The sequence below is a fragment of the Gouania willdenowi genome, chromosome 7 (genome assembly GCF_900634775.1).
Source record: "Gouania willdenowi chromosome 7, fGouWil2.1, whole genome shotgun sequence".
In the NCBI taxonomy this organism is placed as follows: Eukaryota; Metazoa; Chordata; class Actinopteri; order Blenniiformes; family Gobiesocidae; genus Gouania; species Gouania willdenowi.
Window position 1 is genome coordinate 14,259,701 of NC_041050.1, and position 21,189 is coordinate 14,280,889.

Below are 21,189 nucleotides of genomic sequence, written 5' to 3' on the forward strand. Positions count from 1 at the left end.
CAGAATAGCCATTATTCTAAATGCTGACATGAATGTTGATAATGCACTCAAAAAATCCCTTTTTTGTGGTCCCTCTGGGGTAAATGTTGTTCACCTCTGCTTTAAAGTATACAGTATGTAGTTCCCTAATAACACATTTTAAAGTTCCACGTTTCTCGCAATTGATCTTAATTTTTTAACATAAATTTAAATTGTTATTGTTAGTTCAACCCCATCAGGTAAAATGTATAGCGGCCATTCAATGGTGGACCCTGGTTTTCTGTTACTGTAATTGACTGAAGGCCCTGGTGAGGACATTTCAGCTGGTATCTCACATTACACCCAGTATGTCTGTGCTCACAGCTCTCAGCAGCACATCCTGTAACACAAACCAGTCTATCATTCCTCATCACCCAGTCACAACAGGGTCAGCATTATGTCAGCATGAAATACATGCAGATTTACAGAACCACAACAGAGCCACTGTTGTGGTTCTGACTGCTGCAGGCAGAAGTTGGTAAAGAAGATTTCAATCCCTCCCTCATCTTCTTCACTACTTCAGCCCTCTGTGGGCCATCGTGTATGGGTCAGTCCCTACAAGGCCAGGGTTTTGAAGCCTGGATGCTTCCTTGGCAGACATGAGCAGATAAAAACAGTGTGAGGACAGGCTGTGCTCTCCAAAGGTGAGAGTTACTAACAACACTTCATCTCTGTTCCCCTAGTGGACATTAAAGAGAGCTACAGTGTTTCGTTCAAATCTGCAAGTAATGCTTTTTTTATGACCAGCAGGGCAAAAAAATAAGTAAGGCAGAGGTTTTCCAGATAAACTGCTAGGAGAGTAGGTGAGGGAAAGAGTTGAACCTAGGATACCGATGTCGAACAGGATTATTAGTAATTGTTGAAAACAACGTCAGTGCGATATTTGGACACCAGGGGATGTAGCTCAGTGGTAGAGCGCATGCTTTGCATGTATGAGGCCCCGGGTTCAATCCCCGGCATCTCCACTTCATTCTTTTACTTTCACAAAAAAAATTAATAAAATAAAAACAAAGAAATAAGATAAATAATATGAGAACTATAATGAAAAAAAAAAACTATATACAATATATTTTTTTTCCACTCATGTCGCCTGATGGATAACTTGTGTTTCAGTTTTAAATAGTTAATTCTAACAGAAAATATGTAATACATTTGCGGTCCAGAAAATGGATGGATGGACTTTGATTTTGGGAGGTGCTTTGATAATAATAATAATAATAATAATAATAATAATAATAATAATAATAATGATAATAATAATAATAATAATAATAATAATAATAATAATAATAATAATAATAATAATAATAATAATAATAATGACAGACCTCAAAAACACAATTTCTCTTTAGAAATACAGTAGTTTTATTTTGTAGATTCATGAAGACTATATTGACTGGTGCCATTTCTACATGTAAAGTGCAGTGGTTCTCAAACTTTGGAGAATTCATGAAAAATGAATTGAAGAATACATCTGTTAAAAAATACATGTTGTTTTTCAACATACAAAAAACATATATAGTTTGCATATGTTCTGTATCTCTGACTAGGCGTTAAAGATGTGTGAACACACAAAAGTTGATTGTGCATAGCAGTTTCAAGTCAGACTACCGGACAAACCTGAAGTGCAGTGGAAATATTTGAGATGAAGGTGCATCTCAAATAAAATGAATGACACTAAACATGTGACAAACTGTATATCAGTGTGTTCTGTTTGTAGTGAGTTTACTGACATCTGTTGCCTGGTTGATAAACTATGTAAGTGACACAAAGGTCACAACTGTAGCATGTACCTATACCTACTCTTCAGGAATCTGTAACTGCCTAACCCCACATACTGTTGTCAGCACATTATGACCCAAAAATGTCTTTCAACTATTTACTAAAATTGTGTCATGACATGCACTGTAGCGTTGGGCCTGTGTTCCTGCAAGTGAGTTATGAGGAGAAACATGAATCACTGTCTAAAGCAGAGTTTTTCAACCTTGGGGTTGGGACCCCAACTAGGGTCGCCTGAAATGTCTAGTCATTGTAAAAAACAAAACAAAAAATGGAGGTAAAAACAGATTAAAATTCTATTTCTACGTTTTTTTTAATTATTATATTTTTTTAAAAACACATCACACACAATAAATATCAAAGTACTGTATCCTGTACTTAAAACTTTTTAAAATCTAGTTAAAATAAAATGCACTTGTCACTTTGTGCACTAATCCTGTCTACTCTGTATTTGTAACATACTCTAATAAACATGATCAAAAATGAAGTGTGTCGCCGGACATTTGTGATATCAAAATGGGGTCACAACCCAAAAAAGGTTGGGAAACCTCTAAAGTTTCATCCACCGGTATATGTTGCATAAAGTAAGCATGAAAAAAAGAAGAAAATAAAGAAAATAGAAGCAGCTTTATTTTTACAAAAGAAGAAGAAAAACTAAACTAAACTAAAAAAACAGGGTACACGGTCCATGTTTTCTAGTTGATCATCATCATGATAAGTACAGAAACCTGAAAATGAATGAACCAAACATGCACTTTATGCTTGAAAAACCAGAATGACATGATATTAGATCAAACAAAAACTTTATTGTCTACAAGATCATCATAACTGTAAAATAAGTAACAACATTCTTTTCATAAAAGCCAAGGAGGAAGCTGGTTGGGTGTAATTCCCCCTGAATAATGAAACACGTAGTTTCATCAGATCACAGACATTTTCTATCCTAAGCATACAAACAGCACATTGTACTGTGTAGTAAATTGTATTAAGATGAATTTGTTGACCAGCAAAATGCCTGCTGATGTCTGGGCTAATTTAAATTATCATTCTGTTCAATGATTGACACCTGGGGCACAGTTTGCATGTTCTCTCCCTTTGCTTTTGTTGCTTCTGTCCACATACCGATTATTATTGCTATCTGGGTTTAGTTGATGGTACAATTAAAGTTGCTTTTTTTGACAGAAATGTTAAAAATAATAATAGTAATACTAATTCTAAAATAAATATTTCTAGTGTGATTTAATTTTGTAATCAAATAAAATGTTATAAAAATTTCATTGACAAAATGGAAAGCTTTAAATGTTCAACAAAACTGCACTAACTAGAAAAGAGTTTGTTTTAAGAAATTAACTATTAGCTTAGCTGGGTTCTTTGCTGTTTCCTCACCTGCTGCGCAGAATTTATTAAGATGGCAGCAATGATTAGTGCACGTGCAGAACTGGTGTAGGCCGCCCTTATTAAAACGCATTTTGTACGTGTTGTGTTGAACATGAGAGCGCGGAAGCAAAAATAAAAATGTGAAGCAGCAGAATTGGAGGTGTTAATAGAGGAAACTAGAAAAAAAATGGATGAATTACAGCAGATAGATAGATAGATATTCTTTATTCATCCCGCAGTGGAGAAATGTTTGTAACTGGAGCCTTTTTCCATCTCTGCTGTGTTTTCTGTTCACATTTACTGGAGCAATGATCTCTGCGTGTGTGTTTGCACCTACTTTTCAGTCATACTATTTTCTTGTACTAAAACTATCACCGCAAACAGTTCCAGATTTCATGAATCGCATTGCTCCCCCTGCATAAATGTATTTGCATTTCCTCCTCCCATTATTTTGCTCCCCCTGCGAGATCCGCCTACTATGCATATTCATTAGGAGAAAACGCGCATTGGAAAGCGCAGCGACAGCGCACTCCCTGGGCTTTGTACCCCTTATTAGCGCGTGGAGTGACGTTTGTACATGTTTTAATACCACTAAACCTTTAGTGAATCCGCCCCTCACTCACATGGGGAGAATTTGCTTGGAAATTCTCAGTTTCAGGGACAGACTCAAAATTTTGGAGATCAGTGTAGGAGTCAGGATGCATTTTTTGGGAATGCACACCAACTAAACATTTTTGGTCACTTCTTCACTAAAAGATAGAGAGCATATTTAATACGAAGATACCTTTCAATTTTCAACATTATTCTTTGGAAAAGTGGACTTCTATTCAGGGCATTTCAACAAGTACTGTATATATTTAACATTCTGATATCAGCAGGTAAATTAACGACCATAACCAGACACTGGCTGCATTCGGACTCCCCCAAAATGTAATTGTTAATGACATTAATATCATGGAAAAAATCACATTCTCCCTCCGATTACAAACAGAAAGGTTTACCCAGCTGTGGTCAGATTGAGCGTAAGATATTTTGGAAAGGGATTTGTTGCTGAATTGTCTCTGTATCTATTTGTCTATTACATGCACTACACTCCTTAAATTAGGGGAAAGGGGTATATTGAGATAAAAGTGTTTTAAGTAATGTTGGAGACATCTTATTTTATTATGGTTTTTTTTCCCCTAATGTCTGTAAACATGACTGTTAATGTGTAAAATGCCCTTGAACCTTTCATAAATAAAGTATATAAAAAAAGACGTTAACTATTATGATTTGTCGCCCTCTTGTGGTCAAAAATAGTAATAGAGGATTTTAAGTGCAGGTCCACATATAACCAGTGGGTGTCACTACTGTTTAGTAAAAAAGTATATAAAATGCAATTAAAGACTAGAATGAAATAAGTTAATGGATAATTTTGAAGAAGGGGTAAGACAGTGTAAAGAAGACATTTAACCCTATAATGCCAAACGTATCATATTTGATTTGTTAATTTTGGAACTCTACATAATGAGTGTGATTTATTATTATTTTTAAATCCCAATGTATAGGATTATATAAATAAAATACAAGGATAATCCACCATGTGGCAGTATTTATTCAGCTGAGGCCTTTCCAGCAACTCATTTATGAGGAAAGATGCACAAGTGGTTTTAGAGGAAGAACTTTTCCAATTTTGAACAGAAAAAACATTTTTTTTTTAACTGAAACATCAATAGGAAGAGTTAATGGGTTGATGCAGTGTGATACATATTAGTTTATTTATATAGTTTAGTAAAATCGTGTTGAAAATCAGATTTGATACAGTAGGTCTATGAATGGCTATGTATTTCTAAATCAGTCAATTGTCATTTTTTTTGTATTTCATGCATTTACGTTTTCTTTACGTAAACTAAATTAATGTTTAAGTTTTATAATTTGGTAACCAACATGGGAAACAGACAGAGATGTAAGCACTGTGCAGGCCACTTTTCCCATGTGCACTGTGAGAAATGCAGAGTGCAAAATGAGAAGTTTGTGATCCACAAAATGAGGAAAAATAAGTGAAATGTTATTGACTTGGTGGATATCTCATTGTTGCATGAAAATAGCACTAAAACATGTTCTTATGTATGTATAGAATGACCAATATGTTGGTGTGCTGGCTATTTATTGTGTTTTTGTTGGTAAACAGAAAAAAAAAAAAACAATATTCAAGAATTGAGATCGGATGTATCACATATGATACAAATTAAAACATAAATGGAAATTTATATTTATTTATTTATTTATTTTTAGTTGTTCATAGGCACCAATGACGGCTCCAGTTTCAAAACATTGGAACTGTCAATTATTTAATGATTCAGGGTTTACAGGGTTAAGGCATTTATGTTTTATGTTTGGAAATCTAAGGCATACCAGTAGTTGAATGATTATTTTTGAAAAATATTACAAAATTAATTCTAACAGTTGACGACGACTAAAGCTAAATATATATAAATTGGCACAAGAATGAAAAAAATAATTTTCTTTTAATATCTAACGCTGTTGGACAGATGAAATCGACACATAGATCGTCTACTGTTGTCGATGAACTTTACTTCACGAGATAAATTTGTCAGACAACTAAGGACAACCTGATGAAATCTGGCCTCCTCTGTGATTACATTAAGAGCTGCTTGGTCCCAGACTGGCTCCTTTGTTTGGAGATAAGAAGACACAATAGTGAATAAAGTGTTAAGATTTTCACATTTTGAAAACTCTTCTTTGCATTTAGGGTCACCATTAAACCAATGGTTATGGATTAAGATTGTTTTTTCCTTTCTTGTAATTGCTGCCGTTGAGATTTCTATTGCAATGTTTATCTTTGTTACTGTATATTCCTGATTCTTTCTTCTAAGGGGAGAGTTAAAGATCAACCACATTAACAACTGTTAAGTCAGTGTTTACCTGTGTCAGGTGTGAAGTGGTTTGAATTATTGGTTAATGTAAACCTACCAGTCTGGATATTAAGAAGAGGATGTATCAGATGAGCACCTTTCTCCTGGAAACAGATGGAATAATGTGATGCTAGATTGCATTTAATGATTTTCATACTTATTTTTTAATTTTTTCAACGCTGATGCATCATACACCAGATTAGTTGTTAGTCATTTATTATACCTTTCATTATATTTATTTATCTGTTAACAGGATTACGTCTACTCAACGGAAGATTCCATTAATTCTTGGAGGGGATCTGAATCAATAAACTGATTCTTTCAAATATCGATAAATCATATCACATTATTGGTGAAATTTAAAAGATTCATATCTCGGTTGGTAATGACCAATCTTGATGAATTTCTACTTTTTTATTTGTGGTTTGTTCCTTAATTGCTTCACTAAGTTTGATCTAGATCGTATCCGGAATTCGCATTTCATCAAGATTCTTAGAGACGAGATACATTTGGACCTACTGTATCCTTATTAATTGGAATAAATAATTGTATTTTTGTTTGTTTGTCTGTCTGTTAGCAGAATTAAGCCAAAGATTTTTCTTTTAAAAAAAAAAAGGTGGGAAGGATGAATTAAATTCTGATTAGATCCAGATTACGCATCTAATCAAAATTTTACAAAACCATTAGTAAGCAGGCATACATTTCCAGCTATTGTTTGGTTATTAATGGGAATATGAAGTTCTTCCAAGCTTTTAAAGTGTGAGAGATAATGGTACCATGATCAGGATCAATGATCCCGATAACATATATCTGGCAATGAGGATATTTGGCGCTTGGCTGATGTTTGCGCTCTCTGAGAGCTCTCGTTCTTATTCAATATGGACAGGGTTCCCACAGCTTTAGTCAAATTAAATTCAAGACTTTTTAAGACTTTTTATTACCATTTGAAATTAAATTTAAGACCAACTTCACAGTAAAAAGAAAATTACATAGGGTTAGCATACATTTATTCCAGTGTCTATTGGAGATGTGCAACTGGCGGCCCCCAGAGTAAACACACAAAATGACAGTAAAATACATGAATAAAACAGATTAAAATCATCAAAATCACTCCAAAAACACACAAGATGACTATGAAAATAGCCAGAGATAAACAATAAAATACCAAAAATAAAAATAAATATAAAAATTTAGAAAATTTTTTGTTAAATTTACATTTCCCCATGTTGTTGAAAGTTGCTACAAAGCATGACGCGCATCTGCACAGAGTCCCGCTGCAACCACGTCACTGTTTTGTAGTTGGTTCCACCTTCGTGTTGCGCAATGTTGTGGTAAATTATACATTGAAAGACATAATGTTAAAAATCATAAAATTTAATTTTTAAGGATCTGTGGGAAACCTGTATGTAGACAGAAGCCACCATCAAGCAAGTAGAGAACATGCAAAAATGAAAATGCAAGGTCTCCCACTAACCAGTACATCACCCATTTGTCTAATGGAAACAGTTTTTTAACTTGGACATGGGACACATTTTCAGGGAGCTTTTCAAATAAACAATCAAAATCTTTTATAACGTTTAACAATGTTAAAATTTTGACACAAAGACAACAAACACACTGTCGACGAGTAAGCACAAACAAAACCATCACATGATTGTTCAAATCTCTTGCGTCCACATCAGATGCTTTCTCATGACTTGCTTATTGTCAGAAAACAAGCAGCTGACCATGTTTTGACCTTTAATGGCACCATATATTACATCAAAGGGAGTTCCATGGTGGTGTCTGTCCACTGTCCAGATAAGGCTGGAGAACAGATACAAACACAGCAGAGCAAAAAAAAAAATGCACCTCTGCTCGTGTCTGTGTCAGATCACGTCTCTACCAGTGTGGGAGGTGGGGTTTGTTTTTACAAATACTAAAAAGATCAAATTCAGACATTTAATCAACTTGAATGTCCTAGAGAAGAGTTGTCCATCAGAGAGGTATTAGTGTGTTGGTTTGTCACTCATGTAGGTAGATTGTCATGTGTTTGTTTGGAGAGCTGTACATCAATGCAGTGATGAACAATTGTAACCGTGTTATTGGATGGTGTTGATGGATGCAGATGTGATAAAGAGGTGTAAATAAACTAGGACGAGAGACCAAATTAAACCGTACACAGTAGAAAAAACAAGGTTTCCTGTGAATATGTTCATCTTTCTTTCCCATTATAAATGTTTTTATCCCTTTTTTAAAAAGGGCTAACTTGAAATACCAATTCATTTAAAACAAATGTGATATTTTACTTGTTTCCTAAGGTGTTAACTCTTCATGTGTGCGTAGCAAAAGAAAGTGTTCACTCCCCAATCATTATAAACAAACCCATTGTCAGAGGAAAAAACAGGAAAAAAAATCCCCCCCCCCCCCACCCCCATGAGGAAACCGCTTGAGTGGGACATGTTGGCTCTCTGACCTTCCTCATATCTGGGGATGTCTCACAGAATAGTCTCTGGCTTTTATTGGACCTGGTTGTATTGATTTGATGATAGCACCAATACACTGGAGCTCTCAGATGACTTGTATCAGAGATTTGTCACAATGGGGGCTGATCCTAGGGATACACGATCAGAATTTATGTCAATAAAGACCGATCAGAACACATACTGTATGCAGTAAAGATGACAGGTTTTTGTTGTCTTTGTATGTCGTATGTAGTTTTTGTCTGTTATTTGGAGTCATTACCTGTATTTTTGACATCGTTTGGTATGTTTTTGTGATCAATTTCTGTATTTTTGTTGTCCTATTGTATTACATTTTTCAATTTCAATTCAATTCAACCTTATTTATATAGCGCAAATTACAACAAAGTCATCTCAAAGCGCTTGACAAAAAAAATAAAGTCCACAGTAAGAAAGAAAGAACCCAACATGATCCACACGAACAAGCATTTAGCAACAGTGGGAAGAAAAAACTCCCTCTATTTTTTATGAAGCAATCTCCAGCAGAACCTAGTTGTACGTTTTAAAGAATAATATTTTCTGTATTTTTGTTGTTGTTTATTTTTTACTGTCCTTTTTCATGTTTTCGGAATCATTTTGTGTATTTTTTATGCCGTCTTTGTATGTTTGAGGAGTCCTTTTTCTGTTTTTTGTTGCCCTATTTTTTTTTAAGTCATTTTCTGTATTTTTGTTGTCATTTTGTAAAATTTCCAAGCCCTTGTATGTTGTTGGAGTCATTTTGTGTATTATTGTTATACTTTTGTATTTTCTTGTACTCGTGTATCTTTATGTCGTTTTGTGTGTCTCTGTTGTCATTTTTGTGTGTTTTGGAGTCCTTTTCCGTGTTTGTTTGAGGGTCACAAAAAATAAAACCAGGGCAGCGCGTGCCCATGTCTAATTTACATCAAGAAAATAAATAAATACATTTAAAAAGACAACTATATTTGAACAACAATTAAATCAGTTGCTAAACCTTAATTCAGTTTGTACTGCAGCTCTGTGTCGGATTTGTTTTTAAGTGAAAATGTGAAAATGGTCCACATTTACCTAACTCTGGATGATTTGTAATATTTATTTGTTGGAGCAGCTCTTATTTAAACTATGTAACACACTGTGTGTGTGTTATCTATCTGTGTGATAGAAGCAGGTTTGCTCACCATCAGTCAGCCTAAATGAATTTGACTTTTCACAGAACATGTGGATGATGAGTCTTAAGAAGCTCTGCATTCCTTGAAGATAAACTTATCTCCTCCTGGTTGAATTGAAGTGAGAAAACTCTTTAATCTGCATATACTAACAAACACAGGGTGGTACAGTGGGATGAAAGACTAATTCATATCTTAAACAGTGCATTCCCAGTCTTCAATGTATCAGCAGGTGATTAGTGTCCCTTTCCTTACATACTTTTCTGTTTGATTCATATTGAATCAGCACAACAGGAGATCGACTCCATCCTTCCAAACACCTTCCTAAAGACGATCGTACCTGCCTTTTCTCAGCTATTGTTGTGCGTCAGAGCCACTGTAGTAGAATAATGTAAATGCACTCAGGTGGTAATGGATGGCTACTAGATAGGAGGGATGGTAACAATGCACCTGGTTGATCAAGTCATGGATACAAAGAAGGTTTTAAAATGTAAAACTTGAACTTTAGCACCTTGCACAACAGAAGGTGTTTACCTTTAATCAGGCTTGTGAAAAAGATGAACTAGAGCAGTGGTTCCCAAACTGGGGTAAAGTTAAAGTACCCCTAGGGGTGTTTTAACTCCTATCAGGACGTACACACAAACATTTGTCAGTTTTTTTTGTTTTTTTTTAACATTATAGATTATTTTCTTTCTTTTTTTTTTGTCATCTATCAATAATAGCTTGTGGCACAGCTCTTTAAAATGCACGAAAAGGTAAAATTCAAATTCCAAAACATGAAAAACTTCAGCAACAAATGATCAAAAAGGCCTAAATTGCAGCTTAATGTTGGACAAAATACAAGAAAGACGAAAGAGTTAAAACGAGCCTGCAGATGCAAATAAATAACGTATAACATGAACTAAGGGGTACTTGTGATAAGAAATAAAGGCGCTAGGGGAACATGGGGCAATAAAGTTTGGGAAACCACCGAACTAGAGGGAAAGATTTGACCACAGTAGGAGCTAAACCCAAACCATTCACTTTACCTCACATTTCTACTAGAGTTATTCTAAGTTATTTAAACTGTAGCAAATTTACATTGGCCATTTTTGAGTTTTAAAGGGACAATTAAAAAAAGTGGAGGTAAAACATTGGTAAAACTATGGTACTAGAGGTTTTTTGGAAATGTCCTAATACCAAAGGTTGGAAGCACCAGGAATAGTTTTTGTCTGTCTGTATGTGGGATGAAATTATGGAACAGTCTGGATTCACATCAACAGCAATGCCAAAGTATTCAAAGTTTTAAGTCACTTCACAAGCATATGGTCTGGTCGCAGTACAGTGAGGATGGGGCTTAATCCAATTTATAGGCCTATTCCATCTATGGCTAGTCTTGTTTATATCCTACTGGTATCTGTCAATGTATTACCATTGTTGGTATTTTGTATTGTATTCTTGTAAACCTTACAGATTATTCGTTTATTCAGTTTTCCTATGTTGTTTAGTATTTGTTTGTATATTTGTAGAAGTTCAAACAGACCAGGACAGGAAGCAATACAATGAAATTGTACAATTAAGTAATGGGAGTGGGATTCAATAAGTCTTTCTTTTTTCCACTCCTTTTCAAGCAAAACATATTATTGCAATTATTAGTGTTATATGGATAGCATATATTGTTTTGAACATTTTTGTTTGTTTTCTCTGTTGTGGTTTCCTTGTACTCTCGAGTTTTTGTTTTTGTTTTTTTTGTCCTAGCTGGAAACAAACAAATAAATACATGAGCACTGCAGGAAGAGGCGTGTAAATGAATTAATAAAAATGTTTTTTTTAGATAAACTATTGGTTAAGTTTGAACAACTAAACATCTCAAGCTCCCCGCAGCATGCCACCTACAGACAAATCAAAATTATTCGTCCAGTGAAAGTGTAGCGACAGGTGTTTTTCTTCACATCTTTAAAGATGGACCAAAAATGTGAAAGCAAGTTGTGGTGTTTACACTTAAGATGAAAAAGTTTGCACAGTTTTAGTATAAAATGTGGAAAGTGTCTATTTGCCGTGTGGACAACCCGGGCTGCTATTGGTACAGTTACCAAAGTACAAGTACTTAGCGTTTTAGGGTTACGGTTAGGGTTAGGTTATAACCCAATATCGCAACAATTTTTAGGGTTAAGTTTAGGGTTAGGTTTAATCTTCGTCACGCCACCTAAACTGACCAATGACTGACCGATCAAGTGACCTAAACTGGGCAAATAGGGGCGCTGCGTACGGATTGAATGTTGATATATTGATACGGCAAACGTATGGATAGCCACTGCCTAAAATATTTACCAATTTCTCTTTTATTATGTACTGTAGTGGGGACATTAATCCAGGGCTTTCAGGTATTCTGAGCCAAAGTGACACATTTATTATAAAATAATGCATTAAAACTTGTTGACAAGAAAAACAATGTTCAAACATGATATTTTCCTTTTTTTTTTAAATGAGTTGCACCAAATGCTACAAAACCGCTATCACCTATACAAATCTCCCAATAAATGCTCAATAGGTGATGTAAATCAACTTGAATGACATGTATTGAATCATACTTCATACCTAAACGTATCCATTAAATATCTAGCAGGCTAAATGATTATAAATAATATATTGTAAATAAAATGCAGCTTCTGAATGAGGAATGGCCTCTTGTGATGTTGTGTCTGTTGCTTTACGCTGGAAACAAACAGGAGTGAAAACATCTGTTCACCAAAAGCAGGACACGGGAGTCATGAGGTCAAAATTGAACAATGCAACACAAAATGTCTCCGTTCAGGACTAAGCAGACAAATGACTCAAGTGTGTGTGATCAGCTGGATTTTCACCCGTGTGTGTGCGCGTCAGGTGGAGGAATCCTACATTTAAGATGCATGAATTCAAGATTGACATGTTTGTGCGTCAGATTTCACACAACGGCACAACTTTCACATGTAGGGAAAAATGTCTGTTTCTTGTCTTATTTCTCTGAGACCTTTAGATGACTTTCTTGTGTGTCTCTGCTATTTGCTCTTTGTTTTTACTGCCGCGCTGCCCTCCTGACCCTCCAGTCTGCTCGGCGTCGGCCTCAACAAGCACTCCAACGACGTGTGAACTTTTGGGCACGCCGTGACAATGGCGCCTCCGGACAGGTGCACGTTGTCCCACCACAGACCCATAGAGTTAATCACCTGAATTCACTGCATTATGTCACTGCTAGGCTTTTCACTGCCGGGATTGAACTCAATAGGTGTATACACAAAATGTCAATTTAGGTCGATTTAACTTGCAAACAGGAGTTCGTCTGCTGCGTTGAACGTAAGTAGCATCTATTTGAAGGATGTAAGTTCATTGAATTAATTGAACATTGACAACATTTATCTCAACACAGACTTTTACGTTTGGGATCATCATCAACAATCTTGAAGCATGTACAAGTTGTTTCAACTTCATTCATTCTATAGGTTAAAACAGTGGTTTTTTTGGCCCAAGTACCCCCTTTGTCCAAACCACAACATTTTGCTTGGAACACTTTTAGAGCATAATAATGAAATAAATGAGTGATAAAACACTTTTTAAAGAATCTCATAGTAAATAAGTGAAATAAACAGTATTTAGTGCCTCATGAAAATATTTATTTCTATAGTTTTTATAAGTTCTGGGCATCTCCCATCTGGTGTAGGACCAAGACTGACCTTTGCATTTTCAGTTCATGTTCTAATCAAGATCATTTTCATTTTCATCATTATTATGAATTTGATTTTTAACTAAAAATAAATATTATAAAACCCCATATTTTTACTGATTTAATTTGTAAATTTTTCGCTTTCTCTCTGTCATTCTCTTTCTCTCCCTGTGATGCCATCGCGTACCCCTAGGCCCTAGGTGGGGTACACTGACCCCTGTTTGAGAAACACTGGGTTAAACCAGCAATTTATATGATGTTTAATTAGTGCTGGGAATGTATCACATTAATTGTGATTAATTAATTACTGAAAAACAACGCAACAAAAAGATTTAACGCAGTTAATCTTTTTTCTTTCACTCCAAACAGTGCGGAATCTTTCTCATTGCACAAGTTGGCGGTAAATTCATAAAACTGACGCACAGACAACAACGCAAGAAACGGGACAACAAGAGAAGAAGTAGTTCCTTTGTTTTGTTGGTGTTTAAACAATAACAGCAGATGGAAAACAAAAGCCCAGTTGTGTTCAAAAAAGTGGAGCTTTTCCACCTTAATGCTAAACATGTAGCAGCTAGCACGGACAAAGGTCCTTCTGATGCTACACTAGTCTGAGCAGACAGTGTCACCAATCCACACCCGAAAACACGACAGACAGAGCCAAAATGACTAATTCCATTACTGACAAATGAACAAAGTCAGTGGATAAATGATTGAAGTGGACAGTCGCCCACTCTCTGTGGTAAAGGATGTGGGTGGAGCTAGAGGCGGTGCTACCGATAGCGTTGTCTGACCCAAGGAGCCAACTTATGAACTGCTATGTAGAAAGACAATTTTAAACAAAATGAATTATTTCATGCCACAGTTATTTTAACTATTTTGCACTGTTTCCACTTCTCTGGAATGTTCTGTACTGTATTTTTTTTTATTTTAATACACAGAAATGATTTTGTTTTACAAAGCATGAATATAGCTTACTTAAATTTAAGTTTGTACCTTGTGAACAATGCAATCATAATATTCCTTATTCATATTGCACATTATGTTAGCACCCTGATGAAGATAATAAACACTATTTTGCTGTTTAAGTGCATTTTTGTTGTCATTGATTCAGTCATAAAATCCATTTAAATTATAAAATGGTGCGATCTCGTGTGAAATATTGTTATCGAAAAATTTAGATGAATCAAGATTAATTAATTACAAAGTCTCTCAATAATTAGATCATTTTTTTGAATCGCGTCCCACCTCAAATTTTAATACATAGGAAAAAATAACACATCTTTGCATATTATTTTAACTGATTAGTTTTAAGTTAAAGTACTACAGATTCTATAATGGTTAGAGTTTAATTCAGTTCTGTTCAACCTCCATTTAAAAATGTATGGACAATAATGCACAAAATGAATTAATTTCAAAAACATTTTCTATTCCGCTTTTTTTTTTTCTCAGTAAGCAAATTTTGAACAATAAAATCGAAAACACCATCAGAGGAATGATCAACATTTAAAAAATGATGAAATAAAAATGGATCCTTTTCATCGAATGTATTATTTTAGTTGCAATTTTTCAAGCATTTAAATCATTTGATTGTTTCAAATAATTCTCATTACAATGAATGCACTTTATAAACATCTGTAGTAAATGTCTTTCTCGTCTTTGCTCATTGGAAGCCAATTGTAAGAATATGAAATTGCACAGGATATTTTCATTATTTTTGTAATTATTTCTCTTTTGCATATTACAACACTTGCAAAAGTTGTGCAGATGTTTGCTCAATACGCTGTAAGGTTTGCAGAAATGTTAGAATATTGGGTGAATTTGTGAATTGACACAATAGATTATTTTATGCATACATTTTGTGAAATATAATGTGTACATTTTCTTAATTTACACCAAATAAATAAAGAAATGAAAGCCACCTGTATTAGGAGTTAAAGGGGTGCAGGGAGAGAAAAAAAGCAGGTTAAAAAGTCATTCATTTACATTTCTTGTCACCTTGGCTCAGACAATTCAATCAGTGTGTCAGTGTTAATTTCCCTGCTTCACATCACGCTGTGAGTCAATGCAGAAAACAGCAGCTCTTTCATTCACAGCCCGTTATTCCCCACAGAGATGAACTGAGCGTTTGTCTCCACATTAATGTATGTCTCTGCTTCACTCAAAGGCCTCCAGCTAAACCAGCACAACACACAACAGCCTATACACAATATGGCTCTCATTGGTAGGGAATGGACAAAAAAAGGGGGGCTCATAATAACCACAAAACGAACTGTGTGGGAATTTAAGTGAACAAGTGAACGAATATAGTCCTGAAGTGATGAATACAATATAAATCACTCAAATTGTGCAGTATTTTTTTATCCATTAAAACACAAATATTACAATTGTTGGATTAACTTTGCAATGTTTTTGTGGGGAGGGAAAAAAAATCCGACTTTAAATAAAAAAGTGTCCTGTTTATACTCGTTTAAAAGTAAAAAGTTAAAAAATGTAGAAAAGATTAAAATTAACATTTAGGCATGCAACCGAATTATAGTTTTCCTTGTACACACACACACACACATATATATATATATATATTTGTATTTGTTTTTGAACAATACCAAAATAGAAAGACAAACTAAAATAAATCACTTAAAATGAAAATAAAAATAAAAATACAACACAAAAAATAATAAATACTTTTCCAACATGTCTCCCCTCAGTTCAGTTTTCCTTTTATATTTAAAATGTATTTATTTTATTTCACTTGAATTTTTGTAATAGAAATTAAATGAAAATTTAAAATCTACGTTAATTGTCATCTTACATTTTCAAATACACTTTTAAATTATTAAGCAATAGATTTTAATACAAAATGTATAGACCAACAAAAAAAAAAAAAAAAAATGTTTTACCCTATATAAAACAAATTTACGTTTCTTTTGTAATAATCTCAATTTGTTATTTCTTTTTAAAACAATAAATCCAATCTAACTTTATTCATAAATCACTTTAAAAACCCAGGAAGAGGGGTACAAAGTGCTGTACAAAGTGACAACGGATCATATATGAAGCACATACACTATGACAAACAATTTAAACAAAACGCAATATAAAATAACAGTATAATAAGTAAATGGATATAAATTAATTATAATTCTAAATTAAATTATTAATTCTAAAGAAACAGATATGGGCTGCTGTAAACCTCGTAGTTGGATTAATTTAAATTTTCGTCTTCTTGATCAGTTTTTCATTAATTATTTTTGCATTATTCAATAACTAAATGTATTTTCGATTAAACATTGCATTGCTTACTTATTCTTTTAATGTGAAATATTAGTTCTTGATATTTATGGTTTCACTTTAATGCACTTTATCTGCGACATGCCGACAGAGGACGCTCCTGATTTTTTTTTTATTTTTTAAAACAACAACTTGTAAGTCATTTTAATTTCCTCTATTGATCCAGTTTTCCTTCCCCCCCCCCCCCCCCCGTTCTATACAGACTCATTCATTTACACATCGTGACAGAGTCCAGAGAGGACAAAGCTCTGAGTCTGTGTGTGTGAGTCGTTAAAGGCGTGAACGACTCATTTTCGATCCGTGCGTGTGGAGAAGTGGCCACTTAAAGGTGAATGAATGGGAACGACGGCGCCGTCATTCACAGAGGTGTGATCAGGGAGGGGGGTGGGTGGGTGGAGGGAGGGGTGGAGATCTGACCTCCCTCATGGATATAAGGGGAGGAAACTGTGGCTCCTTCACTGACACTGACTCCTCCAGCCACAGCAGAGAACCAGCACCACCAGCACCACCAGCACGCTTCTGCAATCTGCTGCTGGGATCCAGTGGGAATCCTCGGAGAATCCAGGACTATTCATCATCATCTGCATCATCTTCATCATCATGCCTCGCTCATTTCTGGTCAAGAACTATTGTTTCAACAAGAAGTCATGGAGGAAACAGCAGCTGCACATACACAGAGCAGGTCAGACACTCCTCCTTACATTCATTCCCTTACTGCCTTTTGGCTTCTTTTAGTTCAGACTTGTTGGATGTTGTGTTTGCCACTCTAATGCCAATCTGTGTGGATATAAACTATCATGTAAAAAGTCAAACCTCTATTTCAGGCATAGGCAACTGGTGGCACATGAGGCTCTCGGTTGAATTTTGTGTGGCCCCCAAAACAAAATTGTAATTCAGGGAAGTTGGAAGTTATATGGAGCCCAGCGTAACGCAACATTCAGGAAAGGACAGAAAAATGTCAACAACATATGCAAAAGGACACACACAATGACTCGAAAAACACGCAAAACAACAAAAATCTGCACTATTGACAACACAAAAACCACATGAAAGGTTAAAAAAAAAAAAACTCAAAATACACAAAGACAAATTCTTTTGTTTTTAACTTTACTAATACTCCTCAGATTGGTCATTATTCTAAATGCTAAAATAAATGTTGATAATGTGGCCCTTGGATCAGACAACCACATTTTTGTGGGCCCCGCTCTAATAGATCTCTGCTCTATTTGATTCTGTAATATGTGAAATTATCATCACACTGCAAAAGCTCAGATTTGTAATGATTGATAAACTTGTGTTTGTTTTTCAGCTTTGGCCCCAGAAATCCCTCCAGAGGCTGAGCTCCTCAAACAAAGCTCTGCACTGAGCCAGCGGCCCCCTGTCCTGCTCATCAGTAGCCTGTACCTGCCTCCTGCACCACTGTCCCCAGTCATCACCATCCCAGTCCCCCTGCCTCCATCGCTGCTGGCCCCCATGGACCTCAGCCACTCTCCCTCCAGCAGCAGTGCTGAAGACGAGGAGGACGGCGGACGCTCCTCTGACCCTCCCAGCCCCACCACCACCCCGTCTGTTTACCACTGTTTGCACTGCACCAAGAGCTACTGCAGCCCTTCAGCACTGGCCAACCACCAGTTGTCCCACCACCACCACCAGGAGCCTTCCCAACCTGGAGACGCCTCAGCTCGCCCAGTCTTCCACTGTAAACACTGCACCAAGGAGTACACCAGCCTGGGAGCGCTGAAGATGCACATCCGCTCACACACTCTGCCGTGTGTGTGTCCCACCTGTGGAAAGGCCTTCTCCAGACCGTGGCTGCTCAGAGGGCACATCCGCACACATACAGGTAAATCATAGCGTTCAATGATTGTGGGGTGATTTGCATCCAAACTCATATCTAGATATTTTTTTTATCTCAATGGCGATATACAATAAAAATCTTGATATTTTTAACTTAATAAAGTCAATAATTAACAATAGTTAACGTCCATCATCCTCACTCATTCACGGATTAAATGCTTCTCAAATACAACCACATATCACAAGTATCGTATACTGTTTGAAAGCTTAGAATCTTAAATTTTTAACCATATAAACTATTCTAAGACACAACCATCACAGCGAACACAGTCAATTATTTTGCCACATAAACCAGCACAACTCACATTTAAAGCAGTGTCATGTCTTACTGAATTCATATATTCCATCAAAAGTTGGTCTCTCGAAATCTTCCTAAGACATTCAGCTGCACAATATGTGCCAGTTTTGGCTTAATCTCCAATAAGGGACAGCATGTGTGAGTGAGTTCTGTAGTGTGGCACGTTTAAGACGCACTCAGAAATCCATCAAAATGTGCTTTTTACGCTGTTCCCAGAAGTAGTGGAAGCAGCCTCACCAAAAAGGAGTGTTGTATTTTAAAAAAACAAGCTATGAAAGGAAGATGTATCGGTATAGGCAATATTGTAGTTTTCTATATCGCCAAAACATAATTCTTGTTATATATCTTGACTCTGGATATATTGCCCAGCCAGGCCTAGTCCCACGCTTCTACAATCTTCACCATCTCATTGATCTTCTATCACACCTTGATTGTGTGAGAGTAAATGTTGTTCCTCAGCTAGTGACAATCTAATCACAGCTCCACAGTAGTCCTGCATGTCGCAGCCAATCAGCTTTAGGCATAGATGGCATGCCTCCTCCTCTTTTTTGTCTGTTGATCATTTGAAAAACAATGACCATTGACCTGTTAATGTGTGTTTTGGCCACCACTCACAGTGCTCTCCTTTCCCTCTGACCACAGGTGAGCGGCCATTTGCATGTCAGCACTGCAGCCGAGCCTTCGCCGACCGCTCCAACCTACGCGCTCACATGCAGACGCACTCAGAAGTGAAGAAGTACCAGTGCAGCTCCTGCTCACGCACCTTCAGCCGCATGTCCCTGCTGAACAAACACTACACCTCTGGGAGCTGTTCTTCTTAACAGAGTCGCATTCTGCTGGATTCGACCGATGAAGCTGCTGCAAATACCGTTTTGCATTCATGTGCCTTATTGTCACGACTTTTGGAATGGGACTGTTTTATGGTGCACAGTTTGGATGCATCCTGTCCACTGCGTGTGATTGGAGGTCAGCAGGACATGCAGTGAATTCCCGGAGAACTCTGTGCTGGTGCCGGCCGGTCCGGGACTGGCCTTGCAGCAGCTGCAGCTTGGGTGTGTGTGTGTGTGTGTCTGTGTGTCATTCCTCACTGTACTATACATACATGACATGTGTGTGTGCATATGAGCAAGTGTGAGTGTTGAGACAGCTGCCTGTGTATGGTGCACTGTGGAGGCTGGGCGCTGAGAGACGCGTTAGCTGTGACCTCGGCGGCAGGTGATACGACCCGGACCGTCTTCTCATCCCACTACAGACACTTTCCCAAAACTGAATGAAGCGACCACTTGAGCTTGACCAAAAGAGCAGAACACCCTGTTTATATACAACATGTTTTTTTTTTTTTTTTGGATAAGTTTTAACCTACAGTTTTGAGAGACATTTTTTATCCGCCTGCAGAGGCTGTACTTTTGCAATATGAAAATAAATACATTGTTTTTGAGCAAATCTGCTTTCTTTTCACATTTGTCCTTTTCACATGCTGCTTGTTTACTAGAAGTGACATGACAGATTTCTGAATAAGGAGAAGCTGTCCATTGTTTTAGGATTGTCGGCAATAGGTTTGTGCAATGCTGAGTGATTGGAGGGACACCTGCACGCACCTGCCCGGCTTGTTACTGCACGTGCACACACGTAGTGCAAGTGCACGGCAACAGGAGGAGTGCACAGTGTTAGTGCAGGTAAAGTAGAGCAAAGAAGATGTAATGCAAGATTTGAACAAATACGGGAATTAGCCTCAGTAGTGTATCACAGTGCTGGTTTGACATTGATTTACTGGTTGGGGAATAGTGACACTGAGAATTGTGTGTGGGAACATGTCAGTGCACAGATGGGAGCAGCATGTCTCTAAACCCCACTGCCCTCCTGACCCACACACTGACGCCAGAATGTCTTAGTGAGGTAACAAAGTGTTTCCTCCAATAGCTCTTAGTGTTGAGAGGTGAATGCATGCACATGTGTTTGTGGTGTGAATGAGGAAGGGCGGGTGTTGAGGAGACACTCAAAGAGCTTGAGATCAGATTGCATGACTTAGTGCGCCCAATGTAAACAGCACCCGAAAGATGACACGCACTGTGCACGGACGCACACCTACAAAATAAAGGAACGCCATTTGGTGGAGACTTTTTAATTACTGCTCAGATAAATTGTGATTAGCGTAACTACATTTAGCCAAGAAGATTGTGTGAGTTCTGTGTAGAATTTGCATGTTCTCGTTGAGGTTCTACAGGGTTTGCAAAAATTGACACCAATCAAAAACATGTGTGGTTCACTGGATTGTCTAAATGGTACATAACCAAGTTTTATGTCGCTGACGTACAACATAATTTGTGCACTTTCCCACGATAATCCACAACAA

General features: G+C 36.6%; 2 protein-coding genes and 1 non-coding gene across 3 annotated transcripts in view; 2 read left to right on the top strand and 1 right to left on the bottom strand.

The window, feature by feature from the left end:
* Nucleotides 1-21,189, bottom strand: part of LOC114467603 (DNA topoisomerase 1) — a 703,770-nt gene that overhangs the window by 89,174 nt on the left and 593,407 nt on the right. The window lies entirely within an intron of this gene.
* On the top strand, nucleotides 912-983 carry trnaa-ugc (transfer RNA alanine (anticodon UGC)). The gene has a single exon. It is a non-coding gene; the product is annotated as a tRNA-Ala (tRNA).
* On the top strand, nucleotides 17,018-20,132 carry snai1b (snail family zinc finger 1b). Its single transcript, XM_028452222.1, has 4 exons — nucleotides 17,018-17,047; nucleotides 17,159-17,363; nucleotides 17,991-18,524; nucleotides 19,479-20,132. The coding sequence occupies exons 1-4, from the start codon at nucleotides 17,018-17,020 to the stop codon at nucleotides 19,655-19,657; spliced, it is 948 nt and encodes a 315-aa protein (XP_028308023.1). The 3' UTR covers nucleotides 19,658-20,132.